This window comes from Lissotriton vulgaris, chromosome 7 (genome assembly GCF_964263255.1).
Source record: "Lissotriton vulgaris chromosome 7, aLisVul1.2, whole genome shotgun sequence".
In the NCBI taxonomy this organism is placed as follows: domain Eukaryota; kingdom Metazoa; phylum Chordata; class Amphibia; order Caudata; family Salamandridae; genus Lissotriton; species Lissotriton vulgaris.
This window is the reverse complement of record NC_141695.1, coordinates 1,664,891,030-1,664,903,971: the sequence shown is the minus strand read 5'-3', so window position 1 is coordinate 1,664,903,971 and position 12,942 is coordinate 1,664,891,030. Positions and strand designations below refer to the sequence as shown.

Genomic DNA, 12,942 nt, shown 5'->3' with positions numbered 1-12,942 from the left:
ATTTGAGTGATTAAAATCAAATTGTGATGGAGAGATTTATTACTTCTATCATTAACTTAGTGCTAAGGGAACTGCAGCTATGGTTGTTAAGTGTGATCCTTGCAGAGGGATTCCGCATTGACAAAATATTTTTTCATTTACTGCTGGCAACCATGCAAGATGCACGGATATAACACTGAACATAAGTAGCTCTTATTAGGAAAAAGGTTGAAGATTCCTCATCTAAGATATGCTGTCATCGTTCACAAAATATATTGCACGCAGCATTAAGATAGGCCACCACAAAATGTGCAAAAAGAGTCAGTGTTACAGTGTTTATGGTGCTGTCAAAAATTATATTTTTAGTAATACACAATCAGATTGTAGCTAATGCAAACGTTTTTTACATAACAGTTACACTACCTCTCAAAAAGAATAACTCAAGTTTCAAAGGATTCTATAAATTAAAGGCTTGACTGCCTCCCAAGTAGCCTTTAGTTCTACTGATTAATCAATTTGACATATTTACATTTCTTTCAGGTAATACGCACCCTGGGGAGAAGGCATGTTTCCTCTTTCACTATGTCCCTGTTATGGCAGAGTTTTTGGCTTTATTTAGCAGTGATATAGATCATTAGTCTTGCTCGCATCTAGTATAGGTATCCTTAGCCTGTGTTGGCCTTTTAAGCCTTTTTTCCAGATCTAGAAGAGGATAGCTGCTTAATATGCCTTTATTCTTGACTTTAACCTGTCTATTGCCTATTGGCTTTGACATATTAGACATATTGGTATGGTTTATGTAGGTATTCTGACAGAGCTAAGGAGCATTTCACCCCTTTCAGGCCTACAGGCCTAAAGCTAGAGAGACTCCATCTAGATGGAAGCAGGGAGGCTTTTCAGGGCAAAGGCGAAGTTTATAGTTAAGGCTGTTTTTCACTTGGAGAGAACCGGTCTGGGCCAGCCCTTATCGGTAGGCTGTATTATTCTCTGTGTTGAAGACACCACAAAAGGCTGGCCAGCTGGGTGTGTGTCCTTGATGCGAAGTGGTGCAGAGATCTGGTGGGCGGCAATCTGCTGGCTAGAACTTTCCATGAGGAAACAGCATTCTATATTTGTGAAGTGCAGAGGCGGAGTCAGTCAGTCAAGCAGTCAGTCAAGCAGAGGAGAGTCGAGGAGAGAGTCAAGCAGAGGGTCAGTCCAGCAGAGAGGCGAGCAGTGGAGTGGAGTTGGCAGAGAGAGAGAGAGGGTTCAATCTGGAGAAGAGCTGAGTTGAATAGTGAGCTGGAACTGAAGGAAGCAGTCAGAAGCAGTTGCTTATCAGGAGGAGGTGTGAATAGCTGGAGTCTGAAGTAATGCCTTTTAGAAGAGATAGAGGAGAGCTCGTGGATTAACCTATGGGAGCAGATGGAATTGGACATTGGCGCAGAGACAGAGTGAATAAGCTAGTGGAATGAACGGTGATCAGAGCGGCAGGAACCATTAAGATTGAAGACGGAAGGTGGAGAGACAGTTCGTGTGGGGGAGAGGAGTCCAGAGACAGAGCGATCAGCGCAGAGGTGTACCCAAGAGTGCAGGAGAGAGAGAGAGCATGAGATGAGCCAAGGCACAGACGAGAGAGGAACCCAGATGACAGCTAGAACAAGACTTCACACTAATCAGGTGATATTGTTTCCATCACATTAGCTACATTTACACTTTATGTCTAATCTTTTCCCTTTCAGCGGAGTGTTCCTGTTATGTGTAATCCTTCTCTTTCAAGCGGTGTGTTCTATTTATAGTCTTTGTTAGATCTGTATAAATGTTTATATTGCTATAATAAAACCACCCCCAGTTTATAACAAACTGGTGTGTAGCCCCTATTCTTGTTCACTGAAGGTAAATGTATCTCCTAGGTGAGTACTAGGTATGTGAATGGATGAGTAATCCCAATCAGGTAAGTGGTGATCACATAAATAGGGAGTGAGTGGACCTTTGATACCAAGAGCAGGGAGTACACGATAATCTGGAACTATATTCAAAGTTATTATTGTAGTTTCATCCCGAGTAGACAGCTGAGATAATATCCCAATATATATATATATATGTATAGGTGTTCATAGGAATGTGGTCGTCGTTGATATGCGGCGTTAGTGAGAACACTGGGGGGTCGAACCAGTGCCGATACCCACAGGATTGTGGCTTGAATAAGTGAGAACGCCAGGGAGGATACTGGCGCTTAGTTTCGCAGGATCGCGAACAGTTTGGAAAAGGGAGCATTGGGTTCTGCAGGCCCGTGTGTAGACGCACCAGATTGTGTGTCAGATCTGCCCTAGGGTAGAACGGTCTGGGTCAGGGTGGCCGCGAGACCAACTGATGTGAATAAGTGTGGTGTAGGGTATGGATATCCCTAGTAATCAGTGAGTATTCTTAGTATCCCTATAGATTTAGTGGTGTTTTTAATAATATGAGCTTGTATATTGCGAGTTCCCCATCCTCAGGTAGGTACCAGGTGCCTGGATATAGAGGAGTCCTGAGGAGGGAAGGTGAGTACGTTCTGGCTGGGTTGGAGGGGCCCCTGGGGGCTGATCCCACCTACTCAGAAAATCCAGCCATTACAGTCCCTCCCTTGGTTTCAAATTACAGGAGCTCCTAAACCCCACCACCTCTCTTCCAATCTGAGGTAACTCAAGGTCAGTATTTACTGTTTAGGAACAATTGTTTAAACAGACAGTATGAGAACTAGCCTGGTAACATTTAAAAAAAGCTTGGGAATGTTGTTCCCAATAGATCCTGCCCACATAAACCTCTGTAGAGAATTAAGGGGTGTCAGAATTCCGACCCCTGCTAGCAGTGCTAAGCACCCAGAAAACACTGTATAAGGTCTGGGAAAGAAAGAAAGAAAGAAAGAAAGAAAGAAAGAAAGAAAGAAAGAAAGAAAGAAAGAAAGAAAGAAAGAAAGAAAGAAAGAAAGAAAGAAAGAAAGAAAGAAAGAAAGAAAGAAAGAAAGAAAGAAAGAAAGAAAGAAAGAAAGAAAGAAAGAAAGAAAGAAAGAAAGAAAGAAAGAAGGTATTAATGTATTCGGGAGACACCATAGCCAAAGAGGTGTCACTTGGGAGTGCTTGTAGAAAGAGTTTAAGAAGAGAGATTAAGAGGTGAAAGGACAGGGATCACAGTACAAGGGGAGCTATTCTGGCCAAGGCCCTTTCAGGTGCTAACAGGTCCAAACAGTTCATTGTGTGGCTTATCACCTTCCCGCCAGCCGGTTTCATTTTCCAGATACGGGGCAGCTCCTATGTCCATATTGTGCCAGGGGCCTAGGAACAGGGTGCGGTGTGTACCGGCCGCCCCGGGTGTCATCACTGAGGGGGGTGACAAAATGGCAAAAATTTGTTTTTAAGACTCATATTTTTGCCATTCTGTCACCCCCGCAGTGATGACACTTGTCACCCCGGCTTGACAAAATGGCAAACATGTGTGCTTTAAACACATTTTTGCCATTTTGTCAAGCCGGGGTGACAAGAAATTTTCCGCCCCGGGTACCACCGGACCTTGCTACGCCACGGCATTGTGCCCTGTAGGGTGAGATAAAATGTTTATCAGCACCTTATCAAAACTCAAACAGCACAATGAGACCCACCCTCAAAGTGTCAGCTAAATTAGCATGAATGTGGGTTATTTTTTACAACACCACGAGCTATAAAATAATGAATTGCTTCTGGACACACTGCAGAGTTTAGAGTGGGAAGGTAGGGTTGGTGTCTGAAGAATTGGAAGGGAGGGCGAACAGCGCTCTCCCCTCCAGTCTCCACCAGCTGAGATAGCTTCGTGGCCCAGCAACCACAAAGACACCAGAGGAAAATTAAATGAAAGCAAGGGGCTCTTTCAACCTAATGAAAATGGTTTACTGTGAAAACATACCTAAAACAAGTATTGGCAAATCCAATACATCTCCCCTTTCAGACCTATAGCTTTGGGTCTGGCCATACTGTATAGCGCCCACTGATGTACAGCATGGTTTTTAAAAAAGAAAAAAAGGTCATACGCGGCCAGCTGCATCATCTTGTAGGCGCCCGCACCAAACACGTTTTTCCATTTCACGATCCAAGTCGGATTGATGAACAGAAAAACAAGCATTTGCAATGCAATAGGTCTCACAGTTGAGAGATTTTGAGCTATTTGCAGTGAATGACAAATGTGTTTAAAAAACCTGCAATAATAAAAGGCATTGTCATTTACAATACCATTAGGTCAAAGTTTCTAAAATGCGAGACCTATTGCATTGCAAATGTTTGTTGTTTACAAACGCCCCATCCTGCGCTTCCATGTTAAAACAGGCCAAGCCCATTTCTTTAGACGAGCTGTCTATAGAAAGGTCAGCGGCCGCCGTTAAAGAGAAAACCCGGTATGGGGTGCTTTTATCAAACAAAGCATTGGTTTGTTAAGTTGACAAACAAATACTTTTTTTTGTAAAAGAGCCTCGTGAAAGTGCGCATGGTGCGCCGAATGTTGCAGGAAAGCATATTCTGTCTGCAGTAGGAAAAACTCATTAAAGAAAATAGGGTTTACAGACTATATACGAAGTATGGTGTAAGAACCGAAGTAAAAGGGCTAGTCCTGATGGGAGGTTACAAATGAAGACAAGGGAGTACTAAGGAGGGACTAACAATCCTATTAACGAATCAGAAGTCCGCAAGCGAATGACAATTATGGACAGAGAGTGGGCAGTGCTTTAAGTCCATACTCCAATACAGCATGCCTTGTAGAGCAGTGCATGCGCTGCCCAGGCTTGACCTAAAAAGCAGCGCTAGGGAAAGCAACTGCGGGAGAAGCAACAGGTGTTACTGGTAAAAAAACAACGGTGAGGCACCAAGAGAGATAAGCTAAATGGAGAGGTGAGAAGCAATTGGAAGGGGTGTGTGAAGCTACGCAGGGATAGAGGGGTGGAAGCAACATATAGTTCGTGGGAAGAAATACAGAGGGGGGAGCAAATAAATAGAGGAATCTTGGAGGAGCAAACAAGTAGGCGAACGTGCAACACAAAGGGGGGGAGGGGAAGCACACAAAAGAAAAAGCAAAACATGGTTGCTTAACTACATGAGGGAAGGGGCAAGCACAAGGGCAGTGAGTGCGGAAGCGGGGATATATACTGGAGGGAAACAGCAGGAAAACACATGCACTCTTGTAGAGTACTTAAACAAAATGTAAAAACCAGTAGCGCCTGAAAACTGAGCAGTGAAAGGACACACGTAATGTGCCCATGCTCCTGAGGAGACAAAATCTAAGAGTAAGTGAAGCCCACATGTGCTGGCGAATTAGAAGCATGTGCAAAAACAACATTTGATGGACAAAATGAAGAACAATGTCATACATTCACCACAATACAGAGATCTGGGCCTAAATCCATCGTTTCTTTGCACTTCACACCACCCCAGTTCAGACATGGCCATATGCAAATCAGCCTTGACCCTGTGCCTCATGGGAACAGTCCAGCCCGAACTGCCAAGCCATGTCTTTCCTGGACCGGAATCAAGCATCCTAGGACCGGTTTCTGGCTATCAGCCGTCATCAGCCAGGAGACAAAACCTAAGAGTAAGTGAAGCCCACATGTGCTGGCGAATTAGAAGCAAGCAAATGAGAGTGACAAAGAAGCAAACCAAGGGTAAATAATGGGCGGGCTTCAAGCCCATTTCAACTTAACAATATGTCTTGCAACAGATGGTGCATGCGCTGTCCTAGTAAACAAGACCTAAAAATAGTCAGCAAAAATAGCATATCAACCATACATAAATGTTTTCTTATGCTACTAGTGAAAACAATTGAGCCTAAAAGGATACATCATGAATGTACTGCAACTGCCCTACAGCAAGGTGCCACTTCATCAAAGACTTCTTTCACATGCTTATTGCGTATCCTACAGAGGGGATGGCAGATATCCCTCACCAAGGCCCTCAAAAGCTGTGGCATTTTTTTTAAACCAAAGAAACACTACCTGTTCATACTTCCCATTCCATGCAAGTCTGATCGCTCATGTATGGCTTGTAATCAAAAGTTCTTTATCCCAAAATGCTTCTTCTTTCAAGAATTGCGCCTCCCAAACACCTGACATATGAAGACCACTTCCTTCTCTTAGTCTTCATGTTCATTTACACATCTGGTTAGGGAAACACAGGGACACAGGCCTAAACAGCAACCAAGAAGCTACTTCTAGGCCTTAAAAGCAGACATCACGTTTCTGATGCCATTCTAAAAAACAACATTGCACATTTATCTCAACGCTGCATGACCGATAGCTAAAACTGAATGTCTTGGCCCTTGTACTCCACCTCTAAGTCGCTTGAAGAGCGTGGCTCTCGGGTTCTCAAAGCCTGAAATGGTAGACCAAAGCAGAGTCTATTCATGAAACAGAGGTAGTGAGTGTTTCCTTATTAGGAACAACAATAGCCTGATATTATATCAACACCAGAATGACCTTCTAGGAGGAGACAACTTGTTAGAGCTTGTTTTATTAATCCAACTAAGCAATGTGTTTCTTCAGAAAGGTTTCAAGGCTTGTTGCTAAAGGAAAACCGTAGACTCCTAAAAACAAGCATTTGCAATGCAATAGGTCTCGCATTTACACGAATTTAAGCTATTGGCGTTGTAAATAACAATGCCTTCAATTTATGTTTTAAAAACTAAAACAAAAATAAAAGGCATTGCTATTTGCAATGTCAATAGCTCAACCTAGCGTAAATGAGAGACCTATTGCATTGCAAATGCTTGTTAGATTAGGGAGTAGAAACTCTCCCTTTCGGCCCGCGCTGCAAATTAATTAAAAAAACAAGCATGCCCGCTAAAGTGAAAGCGGACCGCGCTGCAAAAATAAAATAGAAAATAGTGCTTACCGACTCATGAAGGAGACCGTGTAACGCCATAAGTAAAAGATCCAGTCCTCATGGGAGGTAACAAATGGCGACAGGGCAGTAACAAGGAGGGATTAACAAGCCCTTTATCAATCGGAAGCCAGCATTTACCAAGGACAATGACACCAACCAATCAAAAATATGGGCAGAGAGAAGGCCAGGCTTCCAGAGCATACTAGACTACTGAATGCCTCGCAGAGCGAGCATTGCATGCGCGCTCCTGATAGGCTCGACCTAAAAAGGAGACACTAGGCAGTCAAGAGACCCTGATGTCCAAGTAAGCAATCACACCATTAAGACCTATGTAGGTGAAAAGTAGAACACTGTTCAGACGTTACTTAACGTTGAAACTCGAAATGTAGTAAGTAGCAAACAACTTGTATCCGTGTGGGGTGGTGGGATATGCATATAGGTTGGGTAGTCATCTGCATTCCGCCTGGTACAGCCTCAAGTACAACAAGATGTACTTTGCAGGACTCAAGGCATGTCCGTCTACATTGAATTTTTCTCAGCCTTATTCATTATGATTCACATGAACCACCATACTTCCCACTAAAATGTTTTTGATTGAAAACACCCCTAGCATTATTCTCATCTCCATTGGATTCTTCACCTGCGATCCACAAGCTTCCCTTCTCCTGTGCGTTCTGTTCTCTCTTCCTTGCTGAATTGTGTCACTTTGTACTCTGCAGCCAGCCATACATATCATCCTTCCCTTCACTGCTTAACCCATACTCTGTTTACCCCAACACCTCTTTTTCAAAGCCTTCGTAACTATGCAGATAGACGTCTGCTCCATTCTAAGACTGCTCCTCTCCCCTGTTCTGCAGAACCCCTTGATCCTGCTGCCTCATGGCCACAAGCGGCCAGCCGGCACTGTTGCCGTGGGCACTGCAGTGGGGGTGCAGGCGCGGGAACAGAGACCACTCAAACAACGTGTTAGCTGGTAGATAAATTTTCCCAGGAATCTGGATTCCTTTTATTAATTCTATGACATTATAGGACTCTCCCATAATTGCTCCTCACTTGGGGTAAACAACAGGTTAACCTTTCATCAGTAGATGGGCGCCTCCCTTCACTCCAGGTGTTTCGCCCAATACATTACAGATGCAAGCATCCGAGGCCGTCAAATGCAACACACAGAAAACCTTGTAACTCTCCTCTCTTCTTGAAAAAGGGTTCGCCCGACACAATAGGTCCAACCTTTTACCACCGACTATTGAGACTGACATCTAAAGTAACATTTTCGAAAGCCACGCCACCCTGGCTTCATAATTGTTTTCTGATCTTATGTTTTTCTTCAGTGAACCTCCTAACCTGTGACTCAATTAGAGGTGCCCAGATGTTTGGCAGGTTTTTCCGACCTGGCTTTGGGTTTGTGTCTTCTTGGCTGCAAGCACCATAAACCTGGAATGATTTAAACCACTTCCTTATATATTGAGATACTGCGGATATCAATGCATGAACATACAGTCTGACCCCAACTAACCCTTAACCCCATTTCCAGTTGGGACTGATCAAACATGTGGGCCCAGTGAATGCCATATGCCCTGTGGGATGTCCTCACCAACCAAAAGTCTTAATAATGAAAGACTTTGAGATAAAGTCCACTAATGATTGGTTGCCATCTGGGACGCCCTAATGGTTCCATCCAACTCCAGATTGTTTTCCCTCTTTTTAAAATTAGATCACTGAGAAACCGCTTGAAGGTTTGCCTGGTTTCCTGTGTGAACTTTGCACAGGAGGGACGACTTGGATTAGTGGACCTCCAGTAACGTGTTAACCTGGAGGATTGTTTGGATTCACAGCCTTTTGGAGTGGACAGTCAGCTGGAGCCTACAGGCAAACCAACCACAGAGCTGCTTTGGATAGCACCAAAAGCCACCAAGACACAGTGGGTTATCTAACTGGAATGCACTGCACTGTAGAACACAGGACACTAGTGGTAAACAACAGAATCACCATGGGCTTCCACCAAAAATCAATGCCTGCTCCAGGACTCCAAGGAAAAACCTCACGCCAACTTTACCCTTCCCTGAACTTCTTAGATTATTGCTTCAAACCACTCATTGGAATGTCCATTTACCTACGACATGTACACCTACTCAAACGCACACATTCACTGAACTGGTTCAGAGTCAGAAGGCTGATTCCAAAAGCAGACACAGTTAGAGACAGTTACCTCGTCACCAAGCCGTTTGCTGCAGCTTCATGGAATACCTTCCATTGCTTTTTATTTTCTTATAGCCACACAGTTTTTAATGCACACAAAATACAAAGCAAATTATTATAAGCTAGAGTTAAGCTACTTCCGCTTTACATGTTATGAATAAGGTGTATGCATCCTTCCAAGAAGAGTAGACAGGCATTCAAGGCAAAGTAGCCCTACAATGGTAATCAATATAATTTATATATCAGTCAATATCACAATGCCCTGTTACGCACCCCACACCCCATTCCTTAGTACCTCTATCTAATCCTCATCCGGCTACTAGGTAGGAAAATATGTGTTCCAGAAGGCTTGAAAATACAGCTGCAGCTTGTGTCTACTAATGCCCACATGCCTCAATATGAACGGCAATATGTACAATTATGTGGTCACTGAGCAAGGGTGTCCAGCATGGACTCGAAGGGGCCTGAATTACACCAGATATTCAAAATAACGATAAGTCATACAGCCTCAATGGTCGTTTCGCAACTCTGTGGACGAGGTTTAAACCACTGGATTATAGTGTGAATCGGAGTAACTGCTGCACAACTTATCTAAACACCTGCATGCCACCTGTTTGCTAAAACAGAGCCACTGCAATTATGCAATTTTGTGGCTGCTGCGTTTTCACTGCAAGAGTGTTTTTACCGCATTTTGCACATAATCCATTATCTTCTTCATAAATTCCATATTTTAACAAAACAAAAAAAATGTTTTCAGATATAACGAATCAAAAGTTACTACAAAAGTGGTGACCTGTTGCTGCACAGCGGAAGGTTATTCACAACGGTTGACTTGTCACCTTTCTGTTACTTATTTGTGCATTCAGGTATCAAACTGCGACGAATGTGGTAATAATGGGCCATATGTATCATTCCAAATTGCGATTGCAAACGCTGAAATTCGCAGAATTTCGGCGTTTGCAATCGCAATTGGGCTAAGTGGGATGTATGAATGGAGAACAGCCTTGCAAAATAAGGAATCGCAAAATTTGTGATTCCCTATTTTGTGATTGCATTTAAAGCATCACAAATTGCGATTCCGTGCAATTTGGCCATAAGGAATGGCAAACTTCAAGTTGGTGGTATCTTGCGATTTCTTTGAAAAATGCACCTTTTTGCATTTTTAAGAGTGCCATGTGGCGCTCATACATGCCCATTTCAGTTGTGCAACAGGGTGTCCTTTTGACACTCTGAGACTCTTGAAATTGCATTCTCAATTAGTGAATCTCTATCTGAGAATTGCAAATTGAGAATGCCTTCCGATTCATTCCAATGGGCCTATAGGCCCATAAGAATGAATGGGGACGCATTTCTTAATTGCGAATCGCAATTTGCGATTCGCAATTATGGAATATGTAGGATTCGCAAAATTATTTGCAAATCCTTCATTCATAGCGTTTTGCGATTCTCAAATAGCGATTCGCCAAAAATCGCTATTTGAAAATCGCAAAATAACTTTGATACATATGGCCCAATATCACAAAATGTGCTGCATAATTTGCCTTTTCTTGCGACATAATTTAAACCCTGCAGCATAATTTGGTCCGCCACTCCTGCATAATTCCAGTGGCCTCGAGTAAACGTTATGATGTGGCTTTTAATAAAAGTGACTTTGTCTATGTAGCTGATGTGAGACTCTCGCATTAACCGAATGGACCAGGCGCAAAATAAAGAATGCCCTTTGTGCACGAGGGATGCTTCCTTCTTAGAACACAGGCGGGCACAGCTGTGAAACAGGACGCGCGCGCTCACCCACCATCCGCGGCAGACACTCACCGTTGGGCACCAACAGGACACTTTTCACAATGTTCTTCAAAGGACCCAAGCTGATTCCATTAGCAGTGGCGAATTCTGCAAGCTGAGCCAGAAGCCGTTCCCCCTGCAGGGGAGAATACAAAGGGCGTCCTAAGAGGAGCACTAAAAGCCTCCATTTTAAACCTCCGTCTGTTACAACACGTTATTTACCTCTTTCGGCTCGGTCAGAAACTGGAAGATTACTTCTGTCAGTGCGGAGAACTGCTGCAGAGAAAAATGGACACATTTCAGCAAGCTGGCCGTCTCGATTCTAGTTAATATTTTTTGTGATTTTGATTATTTTAAGAATGATTATTTAGAACAGTGGTATTCATTCTTATTTTTCCCTATATTTTGCCATTTCATTCAGAATTTCGTTTTTTGCTTTTACCATTGATAATACCAGAATTAATTTTATTCTGGTTACATTTCACCGTAAATTAGTTTTAGCGAAATAATTTTGAAGTTTGACTCATCCCAAGCATCATTATATTACCTTGTTCTCCAAAATAACCCTTTCTAGGCTATTCACTCCTCTATGCCTCATTGATCTCCCCAAACCTCATTTTAATACTATGATCTCCCAAACAACCCTACTTAATTCTTCCCTCACGTATCCCTCCTTTGATGCACCCCAAAACTAATTTTACTACTATGATCTTCCTAATCCATTTCAAGAGATTCTTCCCTCCTCCATCTTTCCTTATACATATCCCAAACCTCATCTACTATGATCTCCCAATCAACACTTTCTAGACTCTTCTCTCTTCTATCCCCCCATTATCCTTTTCAATCTAACTGACTAACTCACATATCCACCACTCAAATTAATTCAAATTTCACTATACTAATCCACCACTAATCCTTTTTGGATTCAGAGTAGCGTGCTACTCGCTGAAAGGCGCTTCAACGCCTCGTAAGGGGTAGTAAGCGCTATATAAATACAATTACAATTATTGAATTCTTTATCATATATGTAGAATCAGGGCACTATGTATCAGATAACCGACCTATTAACATTAACCCCTCCCCTGCTGGTGACGGAACCGCTCCTTCATCAGCCGCGGTCGCGCTGTGCTGATGACGGAGCGGTTCCGTCACGGCCCGCTGGGCGCGGATTCCGTGCCTGAGCTGGGCGTTCCATTGAGCGGGCAGGGCCGTGACGGAACCGCTCCGTCATGAGCACAGCTCAACCGAGGCTGGTGACAGAGCGGTTCCGTCACGAGCATGGGCGAGCCGTGCGGCCCCCCCCCGCCCCCTTAGCGCTGCGGCGGAATAGCCGCCGCAGCGAAGGGGTTAAAGAGGTTAGTTGGGGGCATATCAAATGGGATAACAAAATGGAAACCACATCAGAAAAGGACGAATGAGGAGAAGGTTGTTTATGAACGACACGCATGTTGTTAGGGGAGCGGCATGTCTGGGGGAGGGGCGAGGATGGGGCAGGGGGGGGGAGGCGCAGGAGGGAGGACCTGAGTTGGGGTGGGGTTGTCTATGCGACGATTATGCCCTGTATGAATGAATAGTAAACAGACTGAACCCCGCGGGGCATGCCTCAGGTCATCTAAGTTACGGCACTTGACTCAGGAAGACTGGGCACTACACGCGGAAAGTGCGGAAGGGGTCACTTAGCGAGGCGAGATAATGTCCTATTATGTCCACAACTGTCGATATGCCTTTATATGCCTGACATACATTATGCGATCACATGTATGAAACTCAATAAAATCTGTTTAAAAATAAAAAATGAGGAAAAGGTTGTCTTGGCTAGTCATGAAGATATAGCTACTGGGACTGTGTTGGTTATGTATGTATCCATGTTCAATGAATGGTTGAAATGTATTGCTAGGTTTCTGGCCGAAGATGTTGTAGTCATGATGTCAGGGAGGAAATACATAGGGGAGAAAGGCAAGTGCCAAGTTGGCAGAAAAGTAATTATTTCCTTTTTGCGTGGCCAGCGTTCTTTTACTAACGAAAAGCAGATTTGGATGGCAGACCCACTTAATGGGCTAATTTCTCTGCTGACTGCGGCGCCATGGACTCTACACCATTTATATTCCCTCCATCACTCGTTACACAA

General features: G+C 43.7%; 1 protein-coding gene across 1 annotated transcript in view; it reads right to left on the bottom strand.

Moving 5' to 3' along the window:
- COMMD7 (COMM domain containing 7) overlaps nt 1-12,942 on the bottom strand; it is a 54,583-nt gene that overhangs the window by 28,788 nt on the left and 12,853 nt on the right. Inside the window, exons 2-3 of the mRNA XM_086932660.1 lie at nt 11,037-11,090; nt 10,848-10,950 (exon numbers count right to left, since the gene is read on the bottom strand). Of these exons, the coding sequence (XP_086788786.1) occupies nt 10,848-10,950; nt 11,037-11,090 (157 nt within the window). The remainder of the gene's footprint in view (nt 1-10,847; nt 10,951-11,036; nt 11,091-12,942) is intronic.